Source organism: Hypanus sabinus, chromosome 9, assembly GCF_030144855.1.
Source record: "Hypanus sabinus isolate sHypSab1 chromosome 9, sHypSab1.hap1, whole genome shotgun sequence".
In the NCBI taxonomy this organism is placed as follows: Eukaryota; Metazoa; Chordata; class Chondrichthyes; order Myliobatiformes; family Dasyatidae; genus Hypanus; species Hypanus sabinus.
The window spans coordinates 87,283,851-87,310,484 of record NC_082714.1 but is presented as its reverse complement, the minus strand read 5'-3'; the positions used below and the strand labels follow the sequence as shown (position 1 = coordinate 87,310,484).

At 44.1% G+C, this 26,634-nt stretch overlaps 1 protein-coding gene across 2 annotated transcripts in view; it reads right to left on the bottom strand.

The window, feature by feature from the left end:
- ash1l (ash1 (absent, small, or homeotic)-like (Drosophila)) overlaps positions 1–26,634 on the bottom strand; it is a 374,764-nt gene that overhangs the window by 29,840 nt on the left and 318,290 nt on the right. For both annotated transcript variants that reach the window (XM_059980070.1, XM_059980071.1), the window contains 7 exons: positions 21,324–21,470; positions 17,386–17,494; positions 16,020–16,181; positions 15,015–15,109; positions 10,355–10,512; positions 5,716–5,868; positions 4,849–4,903 (listed from right to left, as the gene is read on the bottom strand). In XM_059980070.1, coding sequence (XP_059836053.1) covers positions 4,849–4,903; positions 5,716–5,868; positions 10,355–10,512; positions 15,015–15,109; positions 16,020–16,181; positions 17,386–17,494; positions 21,324–21,470 — 879 coding nt within the window. The remainder of the gene's footprint in view (positions 1–4,848; positions 4,904–5,715; positions 5,869–10,354; positions 10,513–15,014; positions 15,110–16,019; positions 16,182–17,385; positions 17,495–21,323; positions 21,471–26,634) is intronic.

The following is a 26,634-nucleotide window of genomic DNA, read 5'->3' as shown; positions in this document are numbered from 1 at the left end:
ACCCCAAAGCAGGTTTAAAAGCACTAGATCAGTATCAGCCAGTTCTCAGTTCTTTAAGCCCCAAATCACTGTAATGATGTTCCTGCTGTGGAAAACCAGATGTTATGCTCAGCGCCAGGTCTGTCTTGCTTGGCAAAACAAGGCGACCTGAGAGAGGTCTCTGTATTTGAAAAGGTAGATGGAGAGGAGATTTTTTTTGTGCAGGTGAGACAGGAATGAGGAGCTACAAATATAAACCAGCTGCTACAAACCATCTGGAGTTTTAGCTTAGAGAGCAGCAAATATATGGAACAGGTTCTCATAGGGAAGAGGATGAAGTGAACAGCAGACACACTGAAAGGAAAGATGGATATCCATTAGACAGCAGGAAGCAAAAAAGATGGGGTGAAGTAATGAGATATAATTTTAAAGATTAGCTTTATTTGTCTCACATGCATCGAAATATAGTGTGTCCATCAAATCAGTGAAGATGTGTTGGCAGCCTGCAAGTGTCGCCACACTTCTGGCACTAACTTACATTTGAGTATTTTTTCACCTTTTGAACTACTTCTTGCACTATTTTATATTAAAGAAAAAATACAGTGGCAGTATTCATGGGTTAATTGTCCATCCAGAAATCTAATGGTGGAGGGGAAGAAGCTGATCCTGAAATGTTGAGTGGGCATGCTGTGTTAGTGCCTGAAGCGAGGTGACACTTGTGGGCTGCCTAGCATATCCTTGCTGATTTGATTTGATGCAAACAACATATTTCACAATATACTTTGATGCATGTGTGACAAATAAAGCTAATCATTAAAATTACATCTCATCTCATCACTTCACCTCATCCTTTTTGCTTCCTGCTGTGTCATGGGTATCCAACTTCACTTTCAGTGTGTCTTTGCTGTTCATCTTAACCTCTTCTTTGTGGGAACCCGTTCCACATACTTGCTGCTCTCTAAGCTAATATATATACACACTTAATGTAATTTATAGTTTTTAATTATGTATTGCTGTTACAAAACAACAAATTTCATGACGTATGTCAGTGATACTCAGTCTGATTCACAACTTACTAACCCTAACCCATACATTTTGGAACGTGGGAGGAAATCAGAGCACTCCGGAGGAAACTCACACTGTCATGGCTGGAACTGAACACTGACCTGTGATTGCTAGAAAGTGATGTGCTAACTCTAACCCTAATGGCAGACGGTTCTGTGGGCTACGAGCACTGGTGAAAATTAATTAAGTTGCACACCTTTTCTCTGTGTGGCTGGCTCTTTGTTACTGCAGCTTGAACGTGCTTTCATAATAATGAGAGCACAATGTTCAGGTTAAGAATGTCCATTCTGGAATTACCTACAACATATGTATTGCATTTGATGATGAAATTATTCCCCATGAACATTATACCTGACATCTCACTGCAGAATGCTATTTACCTAAAGGAAAACCAATTAGCTGGTCTCACAGCATTCATCACTAATTAGTTTAATGCTGTCTTACAGGAAACAAACTGCACCAAGCTTTGCAGATGTGAATGTTTAAGCACCAACAGCACGGCAAGATGAAGCAGCTCTGAGGGGAATTTTCCTTTCTCTCTCTGAGAGCCTTAGGTACCTCCAGATGAGTAGAAGGGGACAGGATTGGATACCGGCAAACTAGGAGCATGTGGGGGGTGGGGGGGGAGGTGTCAGACCAAACGTGTGGATCCTGTCGTGCCTTCAAGACTTTCCAGGGTGTTTCATTTCCAGGGAATTGCTTCCCGATGGGGGTGGCAATTTTAAGGAAGTGGGGGGGGGAGGGGAATGGAGAGATTTATAAGGGAACAAGGAGGTGGGACAACACAGCTGTATTCAGAGGACTTATGGGAGAGAGAATGGCTTAATGGTCTGAGAGCTCCTTTATTGTGCCAGATTCTCTGCTTTAACTCTTGTACTTTGCTTCAGGGAATCTTAGCTTTGGGGCACAGGGTTGGGCTCAGCACTAACAAATGGCTGCTCCTGAGGCTGGGAATGTACACTCAGTGGCCACTTTATTAGGTTCAAGAATGGAACTTGCGTCAGTCTTTTGCTGCTAAAGCCCATCCACTTCAAGTTTTGACTTGTGTGTTCAGAGATGCTCTTCTGCACACCATTGTTGCCTTCCTGTCAGTTTGAACCAGTCCTGCAATTCTCTTCTGACCTCTCTCATTAACAAGGTGTTTTTGGTCACAGAACTGCTGCTCACTGGATTTTTTTTCTTTTTCATACACCATTCTCTGTAAACTCTCAAGATTGTTGTCTGTGAAAATCACAGGAGATCAATTCTGTCTGGCACCAAGAATCATTCCACAGTCAAAGTCACTTAGATCACATTTCTTGCCCATTCTGATGTTTGGTCTGAACAACAACTGAACCTCTTGGCCCTGTCCGAATGCTTTTATGCACTGAATTGCTACCACATGATTGGCTGATTAGATATTAGCATTAACAATGTGTTAATGCATTATACCTACTGAAGAGGCCAAGGAGTGTATGTACAAATGTCATTCAGTACATCTGATGACATTCCAGCTCCTTAACCTCCTCTGATCCTGGGTTGAGTGTGCACGGTGCTGGGTACCTCCACCCAGTGGCCAATCTTTGAGCCTCACAATGGAGTGAACAGGTAGTACTGCTGCCTCCTGGCTCAAGAGACCCAGGATTGATCCCAACAGAGTTTGCATGCTCTCTGCAGAGATTTTCTCCCATATCCTCAGGATATGGCTGGTGGGTTGATTGGCCGATGCATGGAGAATAGTACAGTGCAGGAAGTAGCCTTTCAGCCCATCGTGCCAATTGAAAATGCCTCTCCATTCTCTGCCTGTCTAAATACCCTTTAATTGTTCCTGTTGTAAAATGTACCAAGTGTATGGGTGACAGGCAGATAACAGAGCCGATGAGCAAGTGGGAAGAATAAAAAGGGACAGTGCTTAATGTACAGGCACGGAGGGTCTGTTTCTGTGCAGTCTCACTCTGTGATTCAAGGTGGTGAGCAGGGGGATGTTGCCAGTGTGTGGAAAGAGGGACAAGAAAGCAATTTCAGTGAAGATGGGGCAACTTTAAGCAAACACAACACAATGCATGTTTAAGGAAGATTTGCTAGCTTGCCCTCCTTCCCCTTTCCCAACTCCTTATTCTGGCTTCTTCCCTGCTTTTTTTCCAGTATCGATGAAGGGATGCAGCCCGAAACATCATTACTCCTCCTCTATGGATGCTGCCTGACCTGCTGAGATCCTCCAACTTTGTGTGCGTTGCTCTGGATTTCCAGCATCTGCAGAAATTCTTGTCTTTTTAAAAAATGTTTTTCTGGTGTATGCTGTGTCTTTTAAGCTATGTGTATGTGATGCTGCTAAACTGTTTTCACAGTACTTGATACAAACGATTATAAGCATAACAAGACAACTCAAGGGATATGGCCAACCTTGGAGCAGGCTTACTGGGGCATCTTGGTCAGCAACGCTGAGTTGGGCTGAAGAGCTTGTCTCTGTGCACTGTTAATCCATAACTCTAAGACTATAACATGTTGACATGGAATACGTGTGCATATTTACATGCAAATGCACAAGTGTGGCCCGATTTGAGATTAACACATTCTTCCCCGGTGTCTGGACACTACCCAATGTAATCCATTCTGTTAATGGTCTGTAGATTGATGTCTAATAATGGCATGGTGCATGTTCTCTGGGCTCCTGATGGCTGTTGGGTGTAGTGCAATGTGAGCTGAGGGTTTTGTTCAGGACTTTCAAAGCACTGGGGGGAGAGAGAAGAGGAGGGGGAGAAACAGGGGGTATGGGAGGAAAGGGGTGGGGGGAGAAATGTGAACCTCTCTCCCATAGCAATAGCTGTTGCTAATTCAATCAATAGATTTAAAGTTGAGATCCCTCCCTCCCCACCCTAAGGATGCTAAGTCAGACAGGCAGACACAGCGACAACTCATGAGCTGTAACTCACTGGATGCTGGGACACAGAACATAGAATAGTACAGCAGAGTACAAGCCATTCAGCCCATAATATTGTGCAACAACGTGCAAGCAGACTTTTTCTACTCAGGTCGACGTTCCACTAGAAGTACAGGTCATGGGTCAAGGGTAAAAGATGACATTGTGGCGACCCATTTCCTGGCACATCCGAACCGACTCACAATTAGATAGCCTACGGGGGTTTGCGAGCACAGAGCTTTGGAGCCTCTGCGCCATGGGGGGCAGGTTGAGGGAGGCTTAAAAGTGAGGCTGAAGATTTCGAATAAAATTTCTTCCTTCGACTGCAGTTACCGACTCCGTGTCGTAATTTTAGCGCTGCGTGTAGCACACCGCTACAACATGTTTAAGGGGAACCTGAGGGGGAATCTCTTCACTCAGAGGGTAGTACAAGTGTGGAACTATCTACCTGTGGAAGTGGTGAATGCAAGTTCGATTTCAAAATTTAAGAGAAATCACGGATGGGCGGGTATGGAGCTCTATGGTGCTGGTGCAGATTGATGGGACTAGGCAAAATGGCCTGTTTCTGTGCTGTAGTGCTCTTCGACTCTACAACATTAATCTACTCCAAGGTCAATCTGATTACTTCCCTCCCACATAGCCCTCAATTTTTCTATCATCCACGTGCACATCTAAGGATCTCTTAAATGTCTAATGTATCTGCCTCTAGGGCCACCCCTCACAGCATATTCCATGCACTCACCACCCACTGTGTAAAAAAGCCTACTTCTGACATGCCCTTTGACATACACAGTCACAAATAGCTGAATGTACTCCTTGTGTCACCCTTTGCACTTCCTCAGAGACCCCTTTGTCCCTCACCTCTAGCACTGCACTAAAGTATATGCCGCATGTCAGTGACTTACTTTTTCCTTGATGGCAGGTTCAGTAGGGGTGTGGCCAGCGCTTGCTCAGATGAATCTAGAGACATTTTGGAGAGAAAATATGTTAAAAAATACAAAAGAAAGCCTTGGACCCAAAATGTTAATCTCATTTCTCTCTCCACAGTTGCGGCCTGACCTGTTGAGTATTTCCAGCAGCTACTTCTTATTTTGATTTTCACAGTTATTTCATTCAAATAAAACTACAACCACAAATTAAATCATTTAGGTTGAATTAATACAACATGCTGGAGGAACTCAGCAGGTCAAGCGGACCTATGGAAAGGAATAAGCAATCAGCGTTTTGGACTGAGACCCTTGCTATTCTATGTTGAAGGTGGAGTATCAGGAAGGTTTTGGTTGCCACACGGCAGTTGTGTGGAGAAGGCTCAGGGCGTTGATTCCTGGGATGAAAGGGTTATGCACAAAGAGAGGTTGAGCCAGTCTTGATGAAGGGTCTCAAGGACCTAATATAAATCCCAGTTGACATGCAGGTGCTGTAAGATAAGGAAGGATTTATTCTCCCAAAAGGGTGGTGCATCCTGGCAAGTAGTGTCATTGGATACATTCAAGGCAGGGGAATGGAGGGGTAATGAGGAAGACTGTGTGGAAGTGGTGTAGAAAGCCCATGATCTGACCGAATGGTGGAGCAGGCGAGAGCTTAGCAACCTGCTCCTACTCCCTGTGTAATCCAACATGGCCCAGAGTTGGTTAATGTCGCCCTGTGTGTTAATTTTTGGTTTCCTGAATCTAAATACATGTGCACTGGCTCCTCCTTTGCTGACCTGGGTGAATGCTGGAGCTGAACAATCGTTTCCTGCTCCCACTCCTCCCACGCTCTCAAGCACCTACCTTTGTAGGATATGATGGTATCGGAGATGTCCTTGAAGATCTGCGCCAGGCGTGCGGTGCGCGCCACCTCGATATTCTCCTCTGCTGCAGCTAGCCTCCGGGTCCTGACCGACCGAGACGTCTGGAGTGCTGAAAACTGGGTCATGAAGACGTCTGCATGTGGGGAAATGAAAAACAGTGACCAAAGGGGCCTCAGTGCCCTGCAATCCTTCATGGTACATCATTGTTCCTCTTGGCCTCTTTCAGTAAATTAACTAATACGACAATATTCAATTACTTTAGGCTAACCTTGACAAATTCATTCTGGCAACAATTTAGGACAACTGCGCCCATCAGCCTCTTGGAGAATATCTTTGAGAACAATCTCAAAAGAACTGGTCTGATTGTGATAGGGTATCAGTTCTCTATAGATATTAATTTTTCATTGTTGTCAGACTTTGGAATAAGGACTGTCCAGCTACTTTACCATGTTAATCCTGGAGAAAAATTCACTCTTTGGTGTCCATGTTGCAGACCTCAGCCAGAATTAGGTTGATGTTTCTTTCACAGTCCTGATCTGTGTCAAGTGAACTCCGGTGCACAGCACCCAGAAATCAGAATCGGACTTCAAACAGCTCTTGGATTTTTTCTACATGAGTTATAGAGTCATAGAAGATCACAACCATGCTGTACACCGTGCCCACCTGGTTAGTCACTACTTCCTGTGTATGGCCCACATCACTCTAAAACTCTTCTCTCCATGTACCTATCATTTAAGTGCTTCTTAAATTATATTGTTGTAGCTGTCCCAACCACTGCCTCTGGCAGTGTTATTACAGAATCTTCAAGGATAAATGGCAGGAACACAAAGAGCATTCATGTGCAAAGAGACCTTGCGTTACGTCCATAATTTATTAAAGGGTGAGGAGGAGGAGGGAAGGAAGGAAGATGAGGGTGAGGAGGAGGGGGGAGGAAGGAAGATGAGGGTGAGGAGGAGGGGGAGGAAGGTGAGGGTGACAAGGTGAGGAGGGGGAGAGGGGGAGAGAGAGAGATGGAGAGAGAGGGGGAGGGGGAGAGGGGAGGGGAGAGAGAGAGAGGGGAGGGGAGGGGGAAAGAGAGAGAGAGAGGGGAGGGAGAGAGGGAGAGAGGGAGAGAGGGAGAGAGGGAGAGAGGGAGAGAGGGAGAGAGGGAGAGAGGGAGAGAGGGAGAGAGGGAGAGAGGGAGAGAGGGAGAGAGGGAGAGAGGGAGAGAGAGAGAGAGAGAGAGAGAGAGAGAGAGAGAGAGAGAGAGGGAGAGGATCTCCCTTTAGAGCTCTGATAAATACAAAGATACCTTATCTCACCCCCTTCTATACTGCAAGAAGAAACCTGTTTTCTCTTGCAATTGCCTCATGGACATTGGTCAAAATAATTAACAATGAACAACAAAATGGAGCAAAAAAGATCCATTAAAGTCCATTTAACATGGAACAGTGCAGACTCTTCAGCCCATCATATTGCACTGATTTTAACATACCAATCTAACCCTTCTCTCCACATTGCCCTCCATTTTTCTTTCATCCATGTGCCTAACTAAGAGTTTCTTAAATGTCCCTAATGTACTTGCCTCTATCATCAACTCTGGAAGTGTGTTCCACAAACTTACCACACTCTGTAAAACCTTACCTCTGACATCTCTCAATATTTTCCTCCAATCACCTTAAAATCATGCCCTTTTAAAGTCATTTCACCCCTGGTTGTGCACTCTACATCTTTTCACCTTGAACGTCTATCAATCACATCTCATCCTCCTTAACTTCAACTTCACATCTCAACCTATCCTCATAAGACATACTTGCTAATCCAGGCAGCATCCTGGCAAATCTCCTCTGCACACTCTCTAAAACTTATTCATCATTCCTATAATGAGGCAACCAGAACTGAACACAATACCCTAAGTGTGATCTAATGAGAATTTTACAGAGTTGCATCATGGCTCTTGAACTCAATCACCCGGCTTATGAAGTCCAACACATCTCATGGCTTCATAATCATCCTATCAACTTGTGCAGAAAGTTGATGATAGTCACAATTTTATAAGCAGCCTTATGGTCAGTGTACAGTCTGCCCCTGCTGTCAATGCAACTAAAAATGGGTACATACAAAAGCATCTCTGTAGCACTCTGTACCCATCCGTAAGAGGAGGCCCAGAGTTGTAGCTACCCCTCAGATTTGATTCCATGAGCTACTGGGTCATTGAACCTGTACCCCACTACATGAAAATGATGAGCAGGATGGTCAGTCTTATTCGCAGGGTAGCAGGGTCTAAAACTAGAGGGCATAGGTTGAAGGTGAGAAGGAAAAGATTTAAAAGGATCCTAGGAGCAACTCTTTCAAAAAAAGAAGAGGGAGGTGGGTATGCGGAATGAAGAAGTGGTGGAGGTGGCATATTTAAAATACATTTGAAAAAGTACATGTATAGGAAGGGTTGTTGCCCAAACAAATAGGACTAGCTCAGGTAGACATCTTGGTCAGCATGGTTGAGCTAGGCCAAAGAGCCTATTTTGGTGCTGTATAACACTGACTTAAGTTTCTTTAAACCTTTTTCTCAATCAACAGACTGGAGCCTCCAACCTACTGACACCATTCCCACTCTCACCCCTCTCCTATCTGCCGATCACCCTCCTTGACTGGATCTTCTGTCAGCACTTACCCTCCCCTTTCCTCCAACTTCTTGTACTGGCAATTTCAAATCATTCACATCTTCCACCTGGAGCTCCCGTCAGCTTTGGCCTTGGAGAATATTAGTTACTTTATTCAAAACAGGTGACAGATGAGCACAGGGTTTGGGATGTTATGTTGAAATTGCATAAGACATTGGTGAAGCCTAATTTGGAGTATTATGTGAAGTTCTGGTCACCTAGCTACATGAACGGTAAGAATGAAAAAGTGCAGAGCAAATTTACAAGGGTGTTGCCAGGACTTGAAGACCTGAGTTACAGGGAAAGATTGACTAGGTAAGGACTTTATTTCCTGGAGAGTAGGAGAATGAAGTGGGGGGGGGGGGATTTGATAGAGCGATACAAAATTCTAAGTGGCATGAATAGGGTGAAAGTTGAAATATTTAAAAGGAACATGAGAGGGAACATCTTCAGAGGGTGGTGAGAGTGTGGAATGAGCTGCCATTAAGTTTTGGATGCGGGTTTGATTGGAATATTTAAGAGAAACTTGGATAACTACATGGATAGGAGGGTTTATAGAGGGCTATGGTCCAAGTGATCATGCAGAGTAATAGTTTGGTGTGGTTTACATCAAGGGTTGCCAACCTTGGTTAATGATAGGGGTCCAAGGCATGGCCAGGAAACCTTGGTCTAGATGGGCTGAGAAGCATATTTCTGTGCTGTCGTGCTCTATGACTCTATTAAGCTATCAATCTCAGGTTACAGATAAAGCACTGGCAGGCATCAAGGGTATTTCCGAGAAGCTACTTGTTGCAAAACTCCTAGACAGCCACTGCAACTAATGGTAAACCTTGCTGACACAGTTACACACACACTACACCAGGCATGACAACTCAACAACTTCTCAGATCACAGAAACAGGCCCTTTGATTCAGCATGTCCATGCTGACCATACAGTGATTTACACACATTTGGCCTGCAGCCTTGGTGATTCAAGTGCTCGCCCAGATTCTTGTTAAATGTTGTGAGTCTCTCTACCTCCACCACACCCCTCAGGCAGTGCATTCCAGATTTCAACCTCCCTCTGGGAAGCAGCTTCTTCCTCAGAACCCCTTATCCATTTAAGATACTTTGCTATGGGAAAATGTTTACCTTCCTAATATAAGCCAAGGGAAATTAACCCCACAAATCTAGGTTATCGTCTTAATTGAAATATTCCATCCGAGGCAACATATTGAGGTCATCCTTTAACAGCATTTTATAGTGCAAAAATACATTGCTCTGGACACTAGGGGAAGAATACCCCAACTGGGGCAATTAGCGTAATACAGCAGTAAGGGCAGAGAGGGGTGGGGTGGGGAATGAAAGCTCCAATGGGACAACAAACATCAGGGATTTTGCCACCAGATGGCAGTGTTATGCTTTGTTTGCAGTTAATGTAAAAGCCAGCCTTGGCTCCTATAATTTGCTTCACATTTTGGAAAATAGATGTTGACAAAATGAAACTGTTAATCTGGGGAGGGGGCGGTGAGAGGTGGACGATGAGGGGATGGTGGTAAGGTGTGGTGGGTCTGAGGGGGAGGAGTGGGGGAGGGGGAAAGGGGAAGGGGAGAGGGGAGAGAGGGGGAAGGGGAGGGAGCGGGAGAAAGAGGGTAGGGAGGGAGGGGAAGAGAGAGGGTAGGGAAGGGGTAGAGAGGAGGGAGGGGGAGAGAGGAGGGTGCAGTAGAGGGGATAAGGAGGGAGGAGGAGGTGGGAGTGAGAGCACAGAGGAACAGGGAGGATGGGAGGGTAGGGTGAAGGGGAAGAAATAAAGTCCGGGGAAGTGGGGAAGGGCTTGGGGAGGTTGGAGAAAGGAGGGAGGGAGCGAGTTAGTGTAAAAGTGTGTATGTAGAGGGGGGAGGAGAAATGGAGGAGAGGGGATTGAGGTGTACAAGGGGGTGACGTGGGGAGGGAAAGAGAGAAAGGGTGTGGGGGAGGGGAGGGGCCAGTCTCTCTCTGTACCAGATTTGATATTGCCATCATCTCGGCAGATGCCGTTCCAGCGGGTGTAAAGCGACACGGATTGACTGTTGTCGGTTTCCTGCTTCGCCTCCTCCTGCTTCTGCCGCATCTTCTCCCAGTTGCGCACCAGAAACACGTGGTGCTTCAGCACAAAGTTCCTGGTGGGAGGGGGTTGGGGAGGAAAGCCCAAGCAGTGAGTCAGAGGTCTAACAATATGCATACAAACCCCAAACCCTCAACCTGCCCACACAGCCTTCAGCCTTCTCAAACATTCACAATGGTTGTTTTGCTTGTGGGTTACATACAATCTGTGCTGGCTTGGATTTGTGTTGACTTGTGTCTACCTCATTATCACTCTTGGACTGTGTTTACCCACACTATACTTTCTCTGCAAATGTAACCCGATGACCCTCAGGATTTTTGCACCATATAAAGCACCCTACCCGGATGCATCGCAGCGTGGTGCCGAGACCACAAGAAACTGTGAAGGACTGTGAACACAGCTCAGCACTTCACAGAAAACTTATGAGTCTGACAGCTGCTGTGGGAAAGTTATTTGAAGGTATTCTAAGGGACTGGATATATATAAATATTTGGATAGACAAAGGCTGATTAAGGATAGTCAGTTATGACTTTGTGTATGATAGGTCACGTCCAACCAACCTTATAGAGTTTTTTGAGGAAGTTACCAGGAAAATGGATGAAGGCATGGCAGTGGTCTATGTGGACTTCAGTAAAGCATTTGACAAGGTCCGTGTGGAAGGCTGGACACGAAGGTTCAGTCACTTGGCATTAAGTTTGAGGTAGTAAATTGGATTAGACATTGGCAATGTGGGAGAAGCCAGAGTGTGGTAGTAGAGGGTTGCCTCTATGCAACCCTTGATTTCAACATTTAAGGGAAGTTTTGATAAGTACATAGATAGTAGGGGTATATGGAAGTCGATGAAAGTAGGCAGCTTAAATGGTTTTGGCATGGACTAGATGGGCCAAATGGCCTGTTTCTGTGCTGTACTTCTCTATGACTAAAATAGCCTCTTCCATGGTCCACTTTCCTCTCCCATCAGATTCCTTCCTCTTCAGCCCTTCACCTCTTTCACCTATTAACTCCCAGCTTCTTACTTCATCCCTCCTTTCCCCACTTTCCCCTCTCAGCTGGTCTCACCTAATCTGACTATTTGTACTCCTTCCACTCCCCCACCTTCTTGTTCTGGCTTCTGTCCCCTTTCTTTCCAGCCCTGACGAAGGGACTTTTGGTTCCTCTCCATTCATGCTGCCTCGTTTAAGCAGCCAACAGAATCAAAGACATCACTCACCCCAGACATTCTCTTTTCTCCCCTCTTCCATCGGGAAGAATTTACAAAAGCCTGAAAGCATGTACAACCAGATTCAAGGACACTGTTGCCAGATCACTGAACACTCCCTATAACAATAAGCTGGCCTTTTGACCTCACAATCCAACTCAGGAGAGATGTAGAAGCTTTAGAGGGCACTTCAGCAGAAGAGCTTCATCAGGATGTTGCCTGGACTGCATTAGCTGTGAGGAGAGGACGGACTAACTTCATTAGTAAGGGGATTCAGTTCAAAGAGGCATGAAGTCATGTTGCAGCTCTATACAGCCTTGGTTAGACCACACTTGGAGTGTGTTTCATTTTGAGAAGATTGCGGAAGCTTTAGAGAAGCTGCAGAAGAGGTATACTAGGATGCTGCCTGGATAAGAGAGCATGCCTCACAAGAATAGGTTAATCCAGTCAGGGCTTTATTCTTTGGAGTGGAGGAGGATGAGAGGTAACTTGATAGAGGTGTACAAGACAATGAGGCATAAATAGAGTGGACAGTCAGCACCCTTCTCCCAGGGTGTAAATGGCCAATATAAGGGGGCATAATTTTAAGGTCACTGGAGGAGAGTATAAGGTGGATGGCAATGTTAGTTGTTGTTGTTATTGTTATTTCTTCACACAGAGTAGTGAGTATATGAAATGCACTGCTAGAGGTGGTGGCAAAGGCAGATTCATTGGGGACATTTAACAGATTCTTAGACAGGCACATGGATGAAAGAGAAATGGAGGGCTGTGCACGAGGGAAGGATCAGATTGATCTTGGAGTTGGTTAAAAGTTTAGCATATTATTGTGGGCCGAATAGCCTGCACTGCTCTATGTTCTAATCTCTGGGTCCACGTGAAGGCTATGCAAATAACATCTTTTGGGCAAATAACCATGGATGGTGGTGATTGAGAGCCAGCATAGACAATGCACTAAACCTGCGATATGGTACACCATTGATGGGGCTAATACAATGTCCTCATTGCAGAACCCATTTTGTCATGTCACAACTATGGTGACTGACTCAGGATCCTTAATTCTGAACAAGTCAGTCACTGAGTGTTGGGAAAGGGGTGCAAACTCAAGGAGGAAGTGCTACTTTCGAATCAAAATGCCTACAGCAGTCAAAGCAGGCAGAATTAATAAAGAGAATAGCTACTATTCCACTGGATATTATACATGTACACTTAAATAAATATGTGCATGTTTATTTAAGAGTGAACAAAGTCCCCACAGGACAGGATTAATTTGTAAAAATACCACAAAAATTCAGCTATATATATATATAAATGCACACACACCCAAGTATCTCTTTGCTTTTGGCAATGTTTCTTTCACTTTATCCCCTTGTTACTTCCTTCCGGAGCTGCCTCCAGATTGAAAGGCCAAACCTGCAAGCAGTTCTTGTTACTGTCTCTCGCCTCAGGGACTGACAACTCTTTGCCTCCCACATCAGATCTGCCTGTTGAAAATGGCTTGCATTCACGTGGCACCTTTCAATTTGTAGTCAATGAGGTTCTTGAGAAATGTAACCACTAGTCACGTAACTATAAAGTGCAGACAAAGGCCCTTTGGCCCACCTTGTCTGTGTTGATGAAGTTGGCTACCTCAGCTATGCCTGAAATGTCACCTTCCACCTTCCTTTCCAATCCTACTAAGACATACAAGTTAGGGCCCGAAACATCAACCGTTAATCAATTTTCATAGATGCTGCCTGACCTGCTGAGTCCCTCCAGCATCTTGTGTGTGTTACCTGAGCTAGTCCCAGCTGCCTGGCTTGAACTCATATCTCTCTAAACCATTCCTATCCTTGTCACTGTCAAATGCCTTCAAAATTAACGTAATTAAGAATTAGATGATAACGATCAACTCTATTTGTCACAAGTACGTCAAAACATACAGCAAAATGCTTCACAGTCCAGGATAGGCAGCCTGCAAGTGTTGCTATGCTGCTGGCACCAGTGTAGCATGCCAACAACTTACTAACCCTAGCCTGCATGTCTCTGGACTGTGGGAGAAAGCTGGAGCACCACGTGGTCACAGAGAGAACGTACAAACTCCTTACAGACAGCAGTGGGAATTGAATCATATCTGCCTCAGAAATCATGCTAAAGATTAGCTTTATTTGTCAGGTGTACACTGTGTTTGCATCAACAACCAATACCAGTACAAGGATGTGGTGTAAATAGTCATGTTATTGCGCCGCCCTGTTAATGCCCAATGTTCTCTTGCTGCTCTCTCTTGCAGCAATTCATCACCGGTTGCTGTTTTAAAAAAAACTTCCTGTGGCTCTGTGTAAAGCACTTCATTCATTTGATCTCACCTCCCATGATTTTATTTCATTGCATAATACAGATCCACGAGGTATAGAAAGCTGCTGTAGATACATAGACCCACCAGTAAAGGGTTAAGGTTTCGGGTGAATGCACAGCCAGTGTGGGGTCAGTAACCCAATCTCTCCTCAGCTGGTGACGGGAATGTGCTGGATCCCACCACTGTCAGCTGTTGTTGAAGATCATGGCCAAGGGGATGTGAGTTAATGAGGGGCCTAAGTGAGAGAGGTCAACGATGAAATCATTTAGTGGTGACTGTTTGGGCAGCTGCTGCTTTGCTGGGGCAGGAGTCCAGGTCCTCAGCGGGTCCCGTCCAGTGTTAGTGCTGCAGCTGAAGCCTGGCAGCACGGTGGGGCTCTGAAGTGACCAAGGGCACTGCTGCTGGCAAGCTGCTTGGCAGTGCGCCTGTCTGGCATGGTTTGTCTTCATCAGTCGTGAGTAGAATTTCTTACCACTGAGCTGTGCAGGGCCAGGCATGGCAGTGAGGCTGCCAGTGATCACCGACAAATGTTGGATTTGAAATGCACGTGGATAGGTAAGGGTCTTGATTATTAAAGACATCAAAGGTTATGGTAAGTCAGGAGAATGAGGTTGAAAAGGAAAATTGATCAGCCATGATCAAATGGTAACTCTGAAATGGACAACTCCAGGCCAACTGTGAAAGGTTGGACATGGCGCTAGCAACCCAATCCTGTAAAGACCCAGTGCTATAGAAATGCCAAAAGAACCTCCCAAGACTTCATCTCTGGGAGAGGAAGATGATGAGGTAAACCTTTGAAAATTTAAAAGACTGGCCTAGGACAGAGGACTCAGGTGAGCTGCTGACAGTGGCCTATGCCCCAGTAGGGGTGATGGGCTTAAGAAGAGGAAGATGTTTAAACAGAGTCCGGGGCCAGATGGCCCTACTTTTGCTCCTATGCCGTATGGTCTGATGCATCTATGGCTGCAATGTGCGTAGATTTGTAAAACCAGCTTGACGAGACGTTGGTGCTGGACAGTGGCCCTACCTTTCTCTATTGGACATAGGCTTCATCTGGTGTGGCTGGTTCAGCTTAGCAGGGTTGCCGACACTCTCACTCGGTTCTTCCGACACGTGCCCCCTCTGTAAAGCAACCGGATACATCTCCTAAGTGACAGCAGCAGAAGATGCGCGCCTTCTTGACTGACACAACCATGCAACTCCTGTGGGACAGCAGTTGGTGTAGGGCCTACCTGGAGCAAGCTAAGGACATCCAGGGTCTCACCCTCACAACCTCCAGCCTCCCCGGTCTGCATTTGCTTCCCTGATCTCTGGTCTCAATTGCGAGTGGGAACAGAAGTGGACTTGCCTGTGACACTCCTGGCTGGGCTCAAGTGCCGTGGGGAGAGTTAGCCCACTTGGAAAGGGGAGAACAAAGTGGAGTGGGGATCTCAGGAGATTAACTCCCAACAGCTAATGAAAACAATGGAGGACATGCCCTCTTCTCATTGCTATAATCGGGGAGGAGGTACAGGAGCCTGAAGACACATACTCAATGTTTTAGTAACAGCTTCTTCCCCTGTGCCTCCAGATTTCTGAATGGTCCATGAACCCACAAACACTACCTTGCTTTTCCTCTCCTGCATGAAATTCATAATTGTAACTTATAGTAATTTGTTATGCCTACACCGTACTGCTGTCACAAAACAATGCATTTCACATCTAACATCAGTGATAATAAACCTGATTCTGACTCTGGAACCCAGGACTGTTGGTGGTCACACCTCTAGAATAAGGAGACCTTATTCTTTACCAAATTTGGGGAAGGTTTCAGATTAGGGTTAGAATAAAGTGGCAACCTTTAAGTTCTACTGGATGAGCAGTGTACCCACTCCATCTGTGGGAGGGAGCCTGCATTCTGAACAAAGACCACAGTTAATTTGCCTCACTGTTCCAGGCCAGTGTGACTGGGATTGTTCTCAGCTGCCAACACATTTGGAGTGCAGAGTTGCTCATCAGTTCCTTCCCTCAGCCGGCAGCAGAAGGTACCCACCCTCTTCTTTAACCGGTGCTTTGACTTCCTCTTCTCCTTCAACCTGCCTGGTTTCTTCTGTCCATTCGCCTGCTGGCCGTGCTTGTTCAGCTGCCCATTCATCCTCTGGCTCCGGCCACCGATGATGCCCCGGCACTTCTCCGCCCCGCACTTGCACAGTTGCTGCAACATAAACCAGGGGTTACAGGAGCAGGTGTGAGCGAGCCCAGCTGGGAGACTGATCTTGCCTGACTTTGCCTCAGACACCTGCTGCTGCAGAATGTCAGCGGAAGGAATGTGGATGGAGTGGCTTGTGTCTTCCCTGATGCTTCCTAACCTGGCAAATCCAAGGACCCGCTTGACAGCATGACTATGAGAAATGATAGTGAGAATGTCTGACGGCTGACATATTCTGCTGTTTCAGGGCATTTCACTGGCTGATATGGGATCCCTGCTTTAATTCAATCTGCAGAGTCCCAGAAACAACCACACTCAGGGCAAGGGCAGCACACTAACTAAAGTTAGTGTTAAAACTCCATGAATAATTATTCATTTTATTTAGAGATACAGCGCAGAATAGGCCCTTCCAGCCACGCTGTTCAGCAGCACCCCGATTTAACCCTAACCTAATCATGGGACAATTTACAATGACTAATTAACTTACATCTTTGGACTGTGGGAGGAAACCGGAGCACTTAGAGATAACTCATGCATTCCATGGTACAGAGGTTGTGGGATTGAACTCCGAAGTGCAATGCCCCAAGCTGTAATAGAGTTCATGCTAACTGCTATGCTACCGTGGCGCCCAGTCTGTGAATGGATAACACAGTAACTGAATGAAGCCTGTGAATAGATAATGTGTTAACAGAATAATGAAGATGTGGGCTGAATGTTCTATATCTTAGAATTATTCTTTAAGTAAACTCTACCTTGAAATTTGTTAAATGGTTGGATCCAGAGTGAAGTGCCCTCTAACACTGTTACACACACTCAAGGCAGGCAGTTAGACATGATATGGTTTCGATAGAATAAACCTCCCTCTAACACTGTATCCCAGAGCAGGGGGTTAGGGATGTATGGTTTTGATAGAGTAAACCACCCTCTAACAGAGGAAGAGTTTCCTCTGATACTATTCTGTTACACACTCTAGGGTAGAGAGTGTACATGTAAGAGAGAGCGAGAGAGAGAGAGAGAGAGAGTAGAGACAGACAGCACATGTCAGATAGAGAGAGCAGAGCTCAAGGTAACACATAAACACAAAATGGTTAGACAGAGTAAAGATCCTCAACTTCCAAATTTCTGCACCATCCGGATTGAGATGAATATCAGTGCCCTGCATTGAGCTGTGACCTCTGATGTCGGTCAGAAACAAAGATGTCCACATTACCTGCTTTTCCAGGTTGAATGCATGGAAATTGTAGTCGTAGGTAAGTTCGGTGCCAGCATTCACATCTTTCAGTGCAAACAGACCGATCCTGTAAACTCCATTGACAGACCTACAGAGGGGAAGTGTGTGGTGGGGCAGGGGTGCAGAACAAAGTGAGGTTGTGATTGAGTTAAAATGTTCCCCCCAGCCACAAAACCATTAGATCTTGGGGAGCTGTGTTGCAAAGGTCACCGTGTACTTGACAAACACGGTAGTCTGCTTCAGCTTAGTCTGAGCTAAGATACACAAAATATGGTGGCCTGGAGAGTAAAAGAAAATCAGTAAAAAGTGAAAAACCCATGGAGATCATCAGACCATTAGACACAGATTTAGGCCATTCAGTCCATTGGGTATGCTGTCATTCCATCTTGGCTGATTTTTTATCTCTTTCAACCCCATTTTCCTGCCTTCTTCCCCTAACCTCTGATACCTTGACTAATCAAGACTTCATCAACCTCTGCTTTAAATACAGTCAATGACTTGGCCTCAAGCCATCTGTGGCAATGAGTTTCACAGATACGCTAACCTCTGGCTAAAGAAATTTCTCCTAATCTTTGTTCTAAATGAATGTCCCTCTATACTCAGGCTGTGGCCTCTGGTCGTAGACTCCCCCACAATACAAAACATTCTCTCCACATCCACTGCATATGGGCCTTTCAATATTTGATAGGTTTCAATGAGATCCACCCTCCTCATTCTTCTAAACTCCAGTGAGTATAGTCTGACCAATGGCTTATAAAGCCTCAGCATTACATCCTGAGATGGTAGGGGAGAACAGAGGACTGCCTGCAATCAAACAGCCTGAGGAGGGAGGGCTGCCCTTTCTAAATTCCAGTTTAAGAGACGGTCTCAGTCACACTGCACAGAACAGGCCCTTGGGCCCAACATGTCCACCTGAAAAAAGTGTCCACTTAAGATAATCCCATTTGCCCTATCCCATAAACCTTTCCTATCTGTGTACCTGTTCAAATGCCTTTTAAATGTTGTTATTGTACTTGCCTCAACCACTTCCCTCTGGCAGCTCATTCCATACACATGCACACGCATAGCACTCTTTGGGTGATGAAGCTGCCCCCTGTCCCTCTATTGCTTTATCTCATTTCCCCTCTCATCAGATGCAACACTGAGTTACCTAAAGGAACGACTAAGGTCCAGTGAGGTTGTCACCAACTGTGGACAACAGCCTAGCCTCCATTGCAAGATCTTTGAATCAATGGGGTCAGTTTGAAAAGAACCCACTCTTGCGCGCAAGTTGCATGCAACTCTGAGGGGGTGATGTTTGGTGAAAGGAGCCAATCTTCAGTAAAGGTTCAGGCCAACAGTGTCAGTATTAAAGACCACACTGCACTGATTGGAAAAGAGAATGTTCTTCACTGCAAAAGTAGAAAACAGTCTGCCTACAAATTAATTCAATGCTGCTCAAAGTGATACATCATAAAGCACGATTAGTTAACCCAGCCAGATGCAGGAGCCCACTGTGTGCCAAGGTGGTGTATCCTCTGATAAGATATTTGGATTGGATTGCCCAGTGGAGGCCTTGATCAGGAATTCACCAAGCATTTAAGTGTTCTAAGCCAATAGCAACAGAAAGTCTCTGCTTTTCTGCAGACACCTTTGGCTTGGGACAGGATGGAAAAGTTTGAAATCCTCAACTGGTTTCAGATAGTTAATGGTCAAGATGAGTTCCTGGGAGTTTTAATATTACATCCAACAATACTTTTCACTCAAAACCCCGATCTGTCTTCACTACACCAATGCCTATTCTGTGAGGATTCCATTTTACAATCTCTGTTGGATCTGCTCTGATGACTCACTGCATTTAAACCGTCTTCCTTTATCCTTACAAAGCTTTCCCCTACTATAGTAGATAGGTTGTGGCCCTATCTCGTCTAATTCCCGTATTTCTGCTCTCAGCTACTCTCATCCCAGCTAAGAGTTCCTTGCCCAGAATTATTTTACTTTTTATTCAGAGATACAGCATGGTAAAAGGGTCTTCAGGCTCAATAAGCTCATGCTGCCCAATTATTCTATAACCCGTACTGCTTTGGAATGTGGGAGGAAACCCATAGTCACAGGAAGAATGTACAAACTCCTTGCAGACAAGAATAGAATTGAACTGAGGCCGCTGGAGCTGTAATAGCATTACGCTAACCACTACACTACTGTGCTGCCCCAAAATCTCACCCGTCTCCTTGGGTTCTATACACAGTTGGCCACGTCGATCTTTAAGGGAACTAACTCTTCAGGTTTTAAAAATTTTACAGATAAAGCACAGTAACAGTCCCTGCTAGCCCAACAAGTCTGCACCACCCAACTATACCCAATTCACCTACTAACCCGTATGCCTGTGGACTGTGAAACCACAGCACCCAGAGGAAACCCACTTGATCATGGGGCGAACATACTAACTCCTTATGGACAGTGATGGGAATTGAATCTGGGGTCACTGGTGCTATAATACTGCTACGCTAACCTCTAAGCTATTGTGTTGCCGTAATCTCCCACATTCAGTGGGTCATTTTCCATAACCTCAGCCATCTCCACTAAGAACTTACTACACACGTTTGCTTCCTGTTTAGTGTTCAAAGGGACTGTTTCCTCAGTCCACTAACGGAAGTCTACTCGAGCCACCTTACTGTACAAAACCTTCTCCGTTACTCCTTCCCTCTTCTACAAACAAGGGTATTGCATTTGCGTATTGCATTTGTTGGTGAGAATATGGTCTTTATATCAGAGACACCAAATAGAGATTAGGTGTATTTGGAACACTCATGTTCAGTCCATAAAGGTGACCCAGATTCCAGTCACCTATAGTTTGAGTTCTTTGTCTTAGTCTACTTTGATCTGTCTCCAGCCTTGTACAATAATTGCAATGCAAGCTAGAGAAATAGTGCCTCCTCTTTTTTTTCCTGGGAATATTATTTCTGGACTTGACATTGAATTTATTTCATTCAATCCCCTTTCATCACTGCAACTTTCTCCCCACACGGTTTACATTCCCGTTTCAGTTTATTCCATTTTACTTCTTAGTCCTGGAATGCTCATTTTTAAAGTAATTGACAACTTAGGTTGGCAGCCCATCAAATACATTCCTACTGTTTGCTTCATACCCTGCCCCCACCTGACTAAAACCTGAGAACTTGAAACTCTGCCCCCCCCCCCACACTCTGATGAGATGTCTCACATCCAAAATGTCGACTCTACCTCTCTTGCCACTGAAACCAACTGACCTGCTGGTCCTGATGATTCAGGAATAACTCCTTTCCCTCCGTCATCAGATTACCGAATGGACCACGAACTCATGAACAATACCTGACTATTTTCTCTCTTTTTGCACTATTTATTTTTAGCTTTCTGATTGGAACTTAAGATTTTTTTTATTATTGCACTATATATTGCTGCAAAGCAACAAATATCTTGACAGACATCAGTGAAAATAAACCTGATTCTAATTTGATTCCAATTCTCTATATACCAGGGATGTTTGTAATGAGAAGCTAATCAGTCACAAAGAATGTAAAACAGTACAGCACAGTAGGGGCCCTTTGGCTCACAATGTTGTGCTGAATCTTAAACCTACTCCAAGATCAATTTAACCATTCACTCTCAGATCGCCTTCCATTTTTCTTTCTTTTATGTGCTATGTAGGGATACAGCACAAAAAGACAGGCCTTTCGACCCACTGAGTCCATGCCAACTGTCCATCTTTTATGTCTTATGAAGTATTTCCCATTTGGCCCAGGACTCTGTCAGTACTTCTTGCAAATTGTTTCAGAAATTTTACCTAATTGCTAGACAGTGCTTAACACGCTGCTGGTGATGTTGTGCAATGCAACTTTAGTGCTGCCCAGGAACAATATATACAGCCCAAATTCGATGTAATCCCTTTGCCCTCTTACCATTTCTGCATTTCGCAGTTGGGGCTGCAGCTGTGGTTTATGAAGCGAGCCTCGTTGCCCATGCGATAGCTGTCGATCACCATCCCGCTGTCTAGGTTCAGGCAGTAGTGGTCATTGTGGTTCTGGTATTGTTCTATCATCCGGTTCCTGGAGGGGAATATAAGAAACATTATGGCCTCTGCTTGGCTCTGTGCATGCAACGTTGTGTCTGAATTGCAAGGCTCAGGGTAGAAATTGAGTTTATTGCCATATGGACAAGTACATCTATGCACAGGCTTGCAATTAAAGACTTATTGCAGCAGCATCACGGTCATACAGAATTAGAAAAACATTCACAAGAAAGACAAAAAAATTAAACATACTTTACACAAGAGTGTATTCTCATAGGCTTTTCCCCAGACTAAGATTATATCTGCTTTATGCTTTACTCTGTATTCTCCTTGACAAAAACAGTGTCCACTGTAGTGCAAGGTGGCCATACTGTTGCTGTACTGAGGCAGTGACCAGAGTTGTGCAGGTTGGTTCAACAACAAAATGGTTGAAGGGAAGTAGCTGAGTCTTTTGCACATTGGTTGCTTGGTGCGGTCTTTCATTAAATATTGTGTTTCTTGGATTTAATATGTATGCCTGCAAGAGTTGTGTGGTGGATCCTCTTGCTGCTGCTATCTGGAAGGAGGAGTAGGAGCCTCAGGATCCACACCACCAGATTCAGGAACAGTTATTACTCCTCTTATTAACCAAAGGGGATAACTTCACTTGCCTCACGACTGAAACGTTCCTACAGTCTATGGACTTGCTTTCAAAAGCACTCTTCATTTCATGTTCTTGATATTTTATGTATTAATATAATTTGTTTTGTATTTGCACAGTTTGTTGTCTTTTGCACACTGGCTGAATGCCCAAATTGGTGCAGTCTTACAATGATTCCATTTTGGATTTATTAAGTATACCTACAAGAAAATTAACCTCTGGGTTATATATGGTGACATATATGTACTTTGATAATAAATTTACTTTGAACTTTGTTCCTGCACCAGGTGGTGTAGGACTTCTGTACCTCCTGCCTGAAGGGAGCTGTGAGAAGATGGCATAGCCTAGATGCCGGGGATCTTCAGAATCAAGTTTAATGTCACTGATGAAGGTTGTTAAATGTGTTAGTTTATGACAGCAGTACAGTGCAATATAGACAAAAACTAGAGTTACAGTAAGAATATAAAAAAATAATAAATGGTGCAACACGAGAGCAATATAGTGAGGGAGGTAGAGACGTGGTCTGTTCAGAAATCTGATGGCAGAAGGGAAGGGGCTGTTCTTAAAATGTTGAGTGTGTGTCATCAGGCTCTTGAACCTCCTCCCTGATGGTACCAATGAGAAGAGGGCATGCCCTGGACGATAAAGATGTCTTTGAGGATAGGTGCTGACTTCTTGAGGCAACGGTTCCTGTAGACACTATCAATGGTGGGGAGAACTCATCCATGTGGTTAGGCAGGAATAAAGTGTTGACATTTTGGGCTGAGACCTCTTCATTAAGACTACTTCTTTTGAAGATGCTGCCTGACCTGCTGAGTTCTTCCAGCATTTTGTGTATTACTCAGGATTTCCAGTATCTGCAGAATCTTGTGTTTATGATGGTGGGTAGGGTTGTGTCCGAGATGCACTGGACTGAGTCCACTGTTCTCTGTAGATTATTTTGCTCTTGTGCATTTGAAATGCCATACCAGATCATAGTTGGGTGTACAGTTCTGAGAGAGAGAGAGAGAGCTGCATTGTCAGAGGCACTGGCTTGCACACAGGGCATTGAAGAACAACAGGAACAGGAGTTGGTCACTGCCCCTCTGATCTGAATCTTGCTCTCAGTACCTTCAAAGGAGTTCTGTTATTTTTTGGTCATTAAAATCCCTGTCAATATTTACTTTGAATAATTGCCCCCACACTTGATGGGGCACTAAATTCTAAAGACGCACAACCTTTGGAAAATAAATTCCTCTTTACTGTCATCTAAAATGGTCAAACTTTTCAAAGTTCAAAGTAAAGTACATATATGTCACCATATACAACTCTGAGATTCATTTCCCTGCGGGCAATCACAGTAAATACAAGAAACACAATAGAATCAATGAAGGATCACATCCATCAGTGCGGACAACAACTAGTGTGCATAGAAACTCAATGAACTCAAAGTATTAAAAGAGAAAAAAATTACTACCACTCACATTAACAAGAAAAACAGTAATAATAATCATAATATTGGCATCCTGTCTGGCCTTCTTCCCACAAATTATATTATGACCTATCTGTTATTACAGATAGGACAATCCCTAGTAACTGTCTGGATATAATAAATCAGGATAAACAAGCAAGAACTACTTATTTAATAGATACAGCCATTCCAAACACACATAGCATACACAAATCAATTAAGTGAAAAACACCAGAAATATGCTGAATTAAAAGAGGAAACTGAAAGACAATGGAACATGACCAGGGTATTCATTGTCCCAATAGTAATATTCTACAAATGGTATCATCCCAAAGTCACTACACAATAGTATTAAACAATTCGGCCTACATAACTATATTTATGTAAATCTTCAGAAATGAGTGTGCTTGGCTATGCCAATACCCCAGGATTTACTAGCTTGAGCTGAGGAAAAAATAATTTAAGAATAAATAAGTGATAAATACTGAGAAGAGCACTTAAAATTGAGTCCAATTCAGTAGGACCAGTTTAGTGAAGTTATCCTCTCTGGTTCAGGAGCCTGATGGTTGAAGGGTAAAACTGTTCCTGAACTTGATGGTGTGAGTCCTGAGGTTCTTGTACTTCCTTTCTGATGGCAGCAGTGAGAAGAGAGCATGGCCTGGGTGGTGAGGGTCCCAGGTGATAGATGCTGCTTTCCTGTGACAGCGCTTTCTGTAGATAATGCTTAATGGTGGGGAGGGCTTTATCTGTGCTGGACTAAGCCACATCTATTCCTTTTTGTAGATGTTTCCATTCAAGGGCACTGGTGTTTCCAACTTTTCTACTGAAACAGTACTTCCTAGATCTAGATATCCCCACAAAGGGATAATCAGATCACCTCATTCTTCTAAATGAGAAACTAACCTCTCATATGTTGACAGACCTGATGCAGAGACTGTCCTTAAATTCTGTTAGTTAATCAACCCTTCTGCATTACAAAACATTGACCTCAACCCCAAGCACTTCTGTGCAGTGAGCTTTAATGTGGCAGCTCACCAATTTCTTCTAGAGATCTAAACACACTGCATCTACTGTCTCCCCTTTACTAATGTGTTTGCTGTTGTTGGATTATAGAGTAAAATTGTTATTTTTTGCATAGTTTAACTTTTCTTATGTTTGCTTATATTTTTAAATAATCACCTGTACATGTTTAATTGTGGTATATCATTCAGTGTACTCCCTAGCAATTGTAGTATAGCTGTTTCAGTGCTTTTCTCAATTTTACAGCAGCAGTTTCATGCCTCTTAAATCTGGCTATTTCACAGCTGATTCATTATCATAGAATGTCTCATCATCTTTTTAGTCTGATATTTTGTAGAAAATGACTTAATTCTTCTTTCTTTCTTTGTTCTTGCAACAAATACTTAATAAACAGTCAGAAGCAACAAGTTTTAGGCCTCATTCTTGACTTCCAAAGAACCTCTGGATCACAAAATCACCAGAACACCACATTCCATCCCATTAGAGCCATCGCAAATTTGTCAATCGTTCTTTCTTGAAGTCTCCTTAGTAATGGAACCTAGCACTTTCCCAGTGGCAGACCTTAAGTTAACCAGTTTCCTGCCTGCTCTTCCTTTCTTGAATAACAGTGTGCCATTGATGGTTCTTCCAGTCCCTTAGGACCTCTCCTGAGGAAGTTTTGTTATATTACAACCAACATATCCATAATCTTGACAGTAAGTTCCTTTCATACTCTGGCCAGCAGGCTCACAGGACTTGTTACCCGTCAGTCACAACAGTTTGTTGTTTATTCTTCCCTCTGGTGATCATTTATTATTGTCAAAGGCATACGTACACAGGGTATAGATGTCATGAAAATTAACTTTCTGCAGCAGCACAGTACGTGACAAGATGAAGACAAACACAGGTAACATAAGTAAAAGAAGCTCTGCAGAAATCTTGAGCAACAGACACAAAATTCTGCAGGAACTCAGCAGCTCAGGCAGCATCTATGGAGAGGTTAATGTAGATTTTTTAAGAAGGTGCTTTAAGAAGGCGACAAAACGTGGCACCCATCAGGAACCTTCACATCTGGGCATGCCCTCCTTTTAGTATCACCAGAGAGGAGGTACAGGAGCTTGAATACCTACACTGAATAATTCAGGAACAGCTTCTTCCACTCTGCCATCAGATTTATAAATGGTCCGTGAACATTACTAAGTTATTTTCTTCTTTCACATTTACTTTAGTAATTTATAGTAAATATGTGCACAACATCAAATTTCATATCATTTGTCAGCGATAATAAATCTGATTCTGACTTAAATGAACAGAAATTAACTTCCAAACATAAACTTGCAGGATTGAGATAGAGGGAATGTTCATGCTGTTCACTTCCTATGAGGTCGTATTACTGTTGTGATCTTTATAGAGTCACTGACAAAGGATCCAAAATTATCTAGTATCTCTGCAGTTTTTCTCTACTTTTTCTGAGGGATTCAGACTTACTTTCCCTTCTTTACTACTTTAGTTTTTAAAGAGGATCTTATATTATTTTTTATATAATTTGCTAGTTTACGCTCACATACGAGATGGGAGCAGGATTCAAGTCTGCACACCATTCAATAAGGTCATGGCTGATCTGGCTGTGGACTCTGTCCAGATACCTGCCTTTCCTCCATATCCTCAATTTGCCTACTATGCAAAAACCTATTTATTGAGATAGCCTCCAGTGCTTCCCTGGGCAGAGAATTCCAGAGATTCGCTGCTCTCTAGGAAAAGCAGTTTCTCCACATCTGAGTCTAACTTACCAGTGGAAATTGCCTTCTTGCCTCAATGCTACCTATCCCTTTCATAAATTTACCGCTTATTCTTCTGAATTCCAGTGCTTAGACCCAGATGACTCAATCACGCCTCTCAATCTCTGAGAAAATAAGTTTCTGTTCATCTTTGCCCCCGAATCCTAAGGGTATGCCTCCCAGTTTCAGTCTTGCTTTAAGAAGTGCACGATACGGTGGAGTACTCACTAGTGGTTTCTCAGTGCTGCAAAGGTTTAGTATTTGGTACGGAAGTACAAAGCGGTTGTAGCTGTGTTGACTGAGGACGCGAAGCTGCAGGGGGCGATGCCTCATC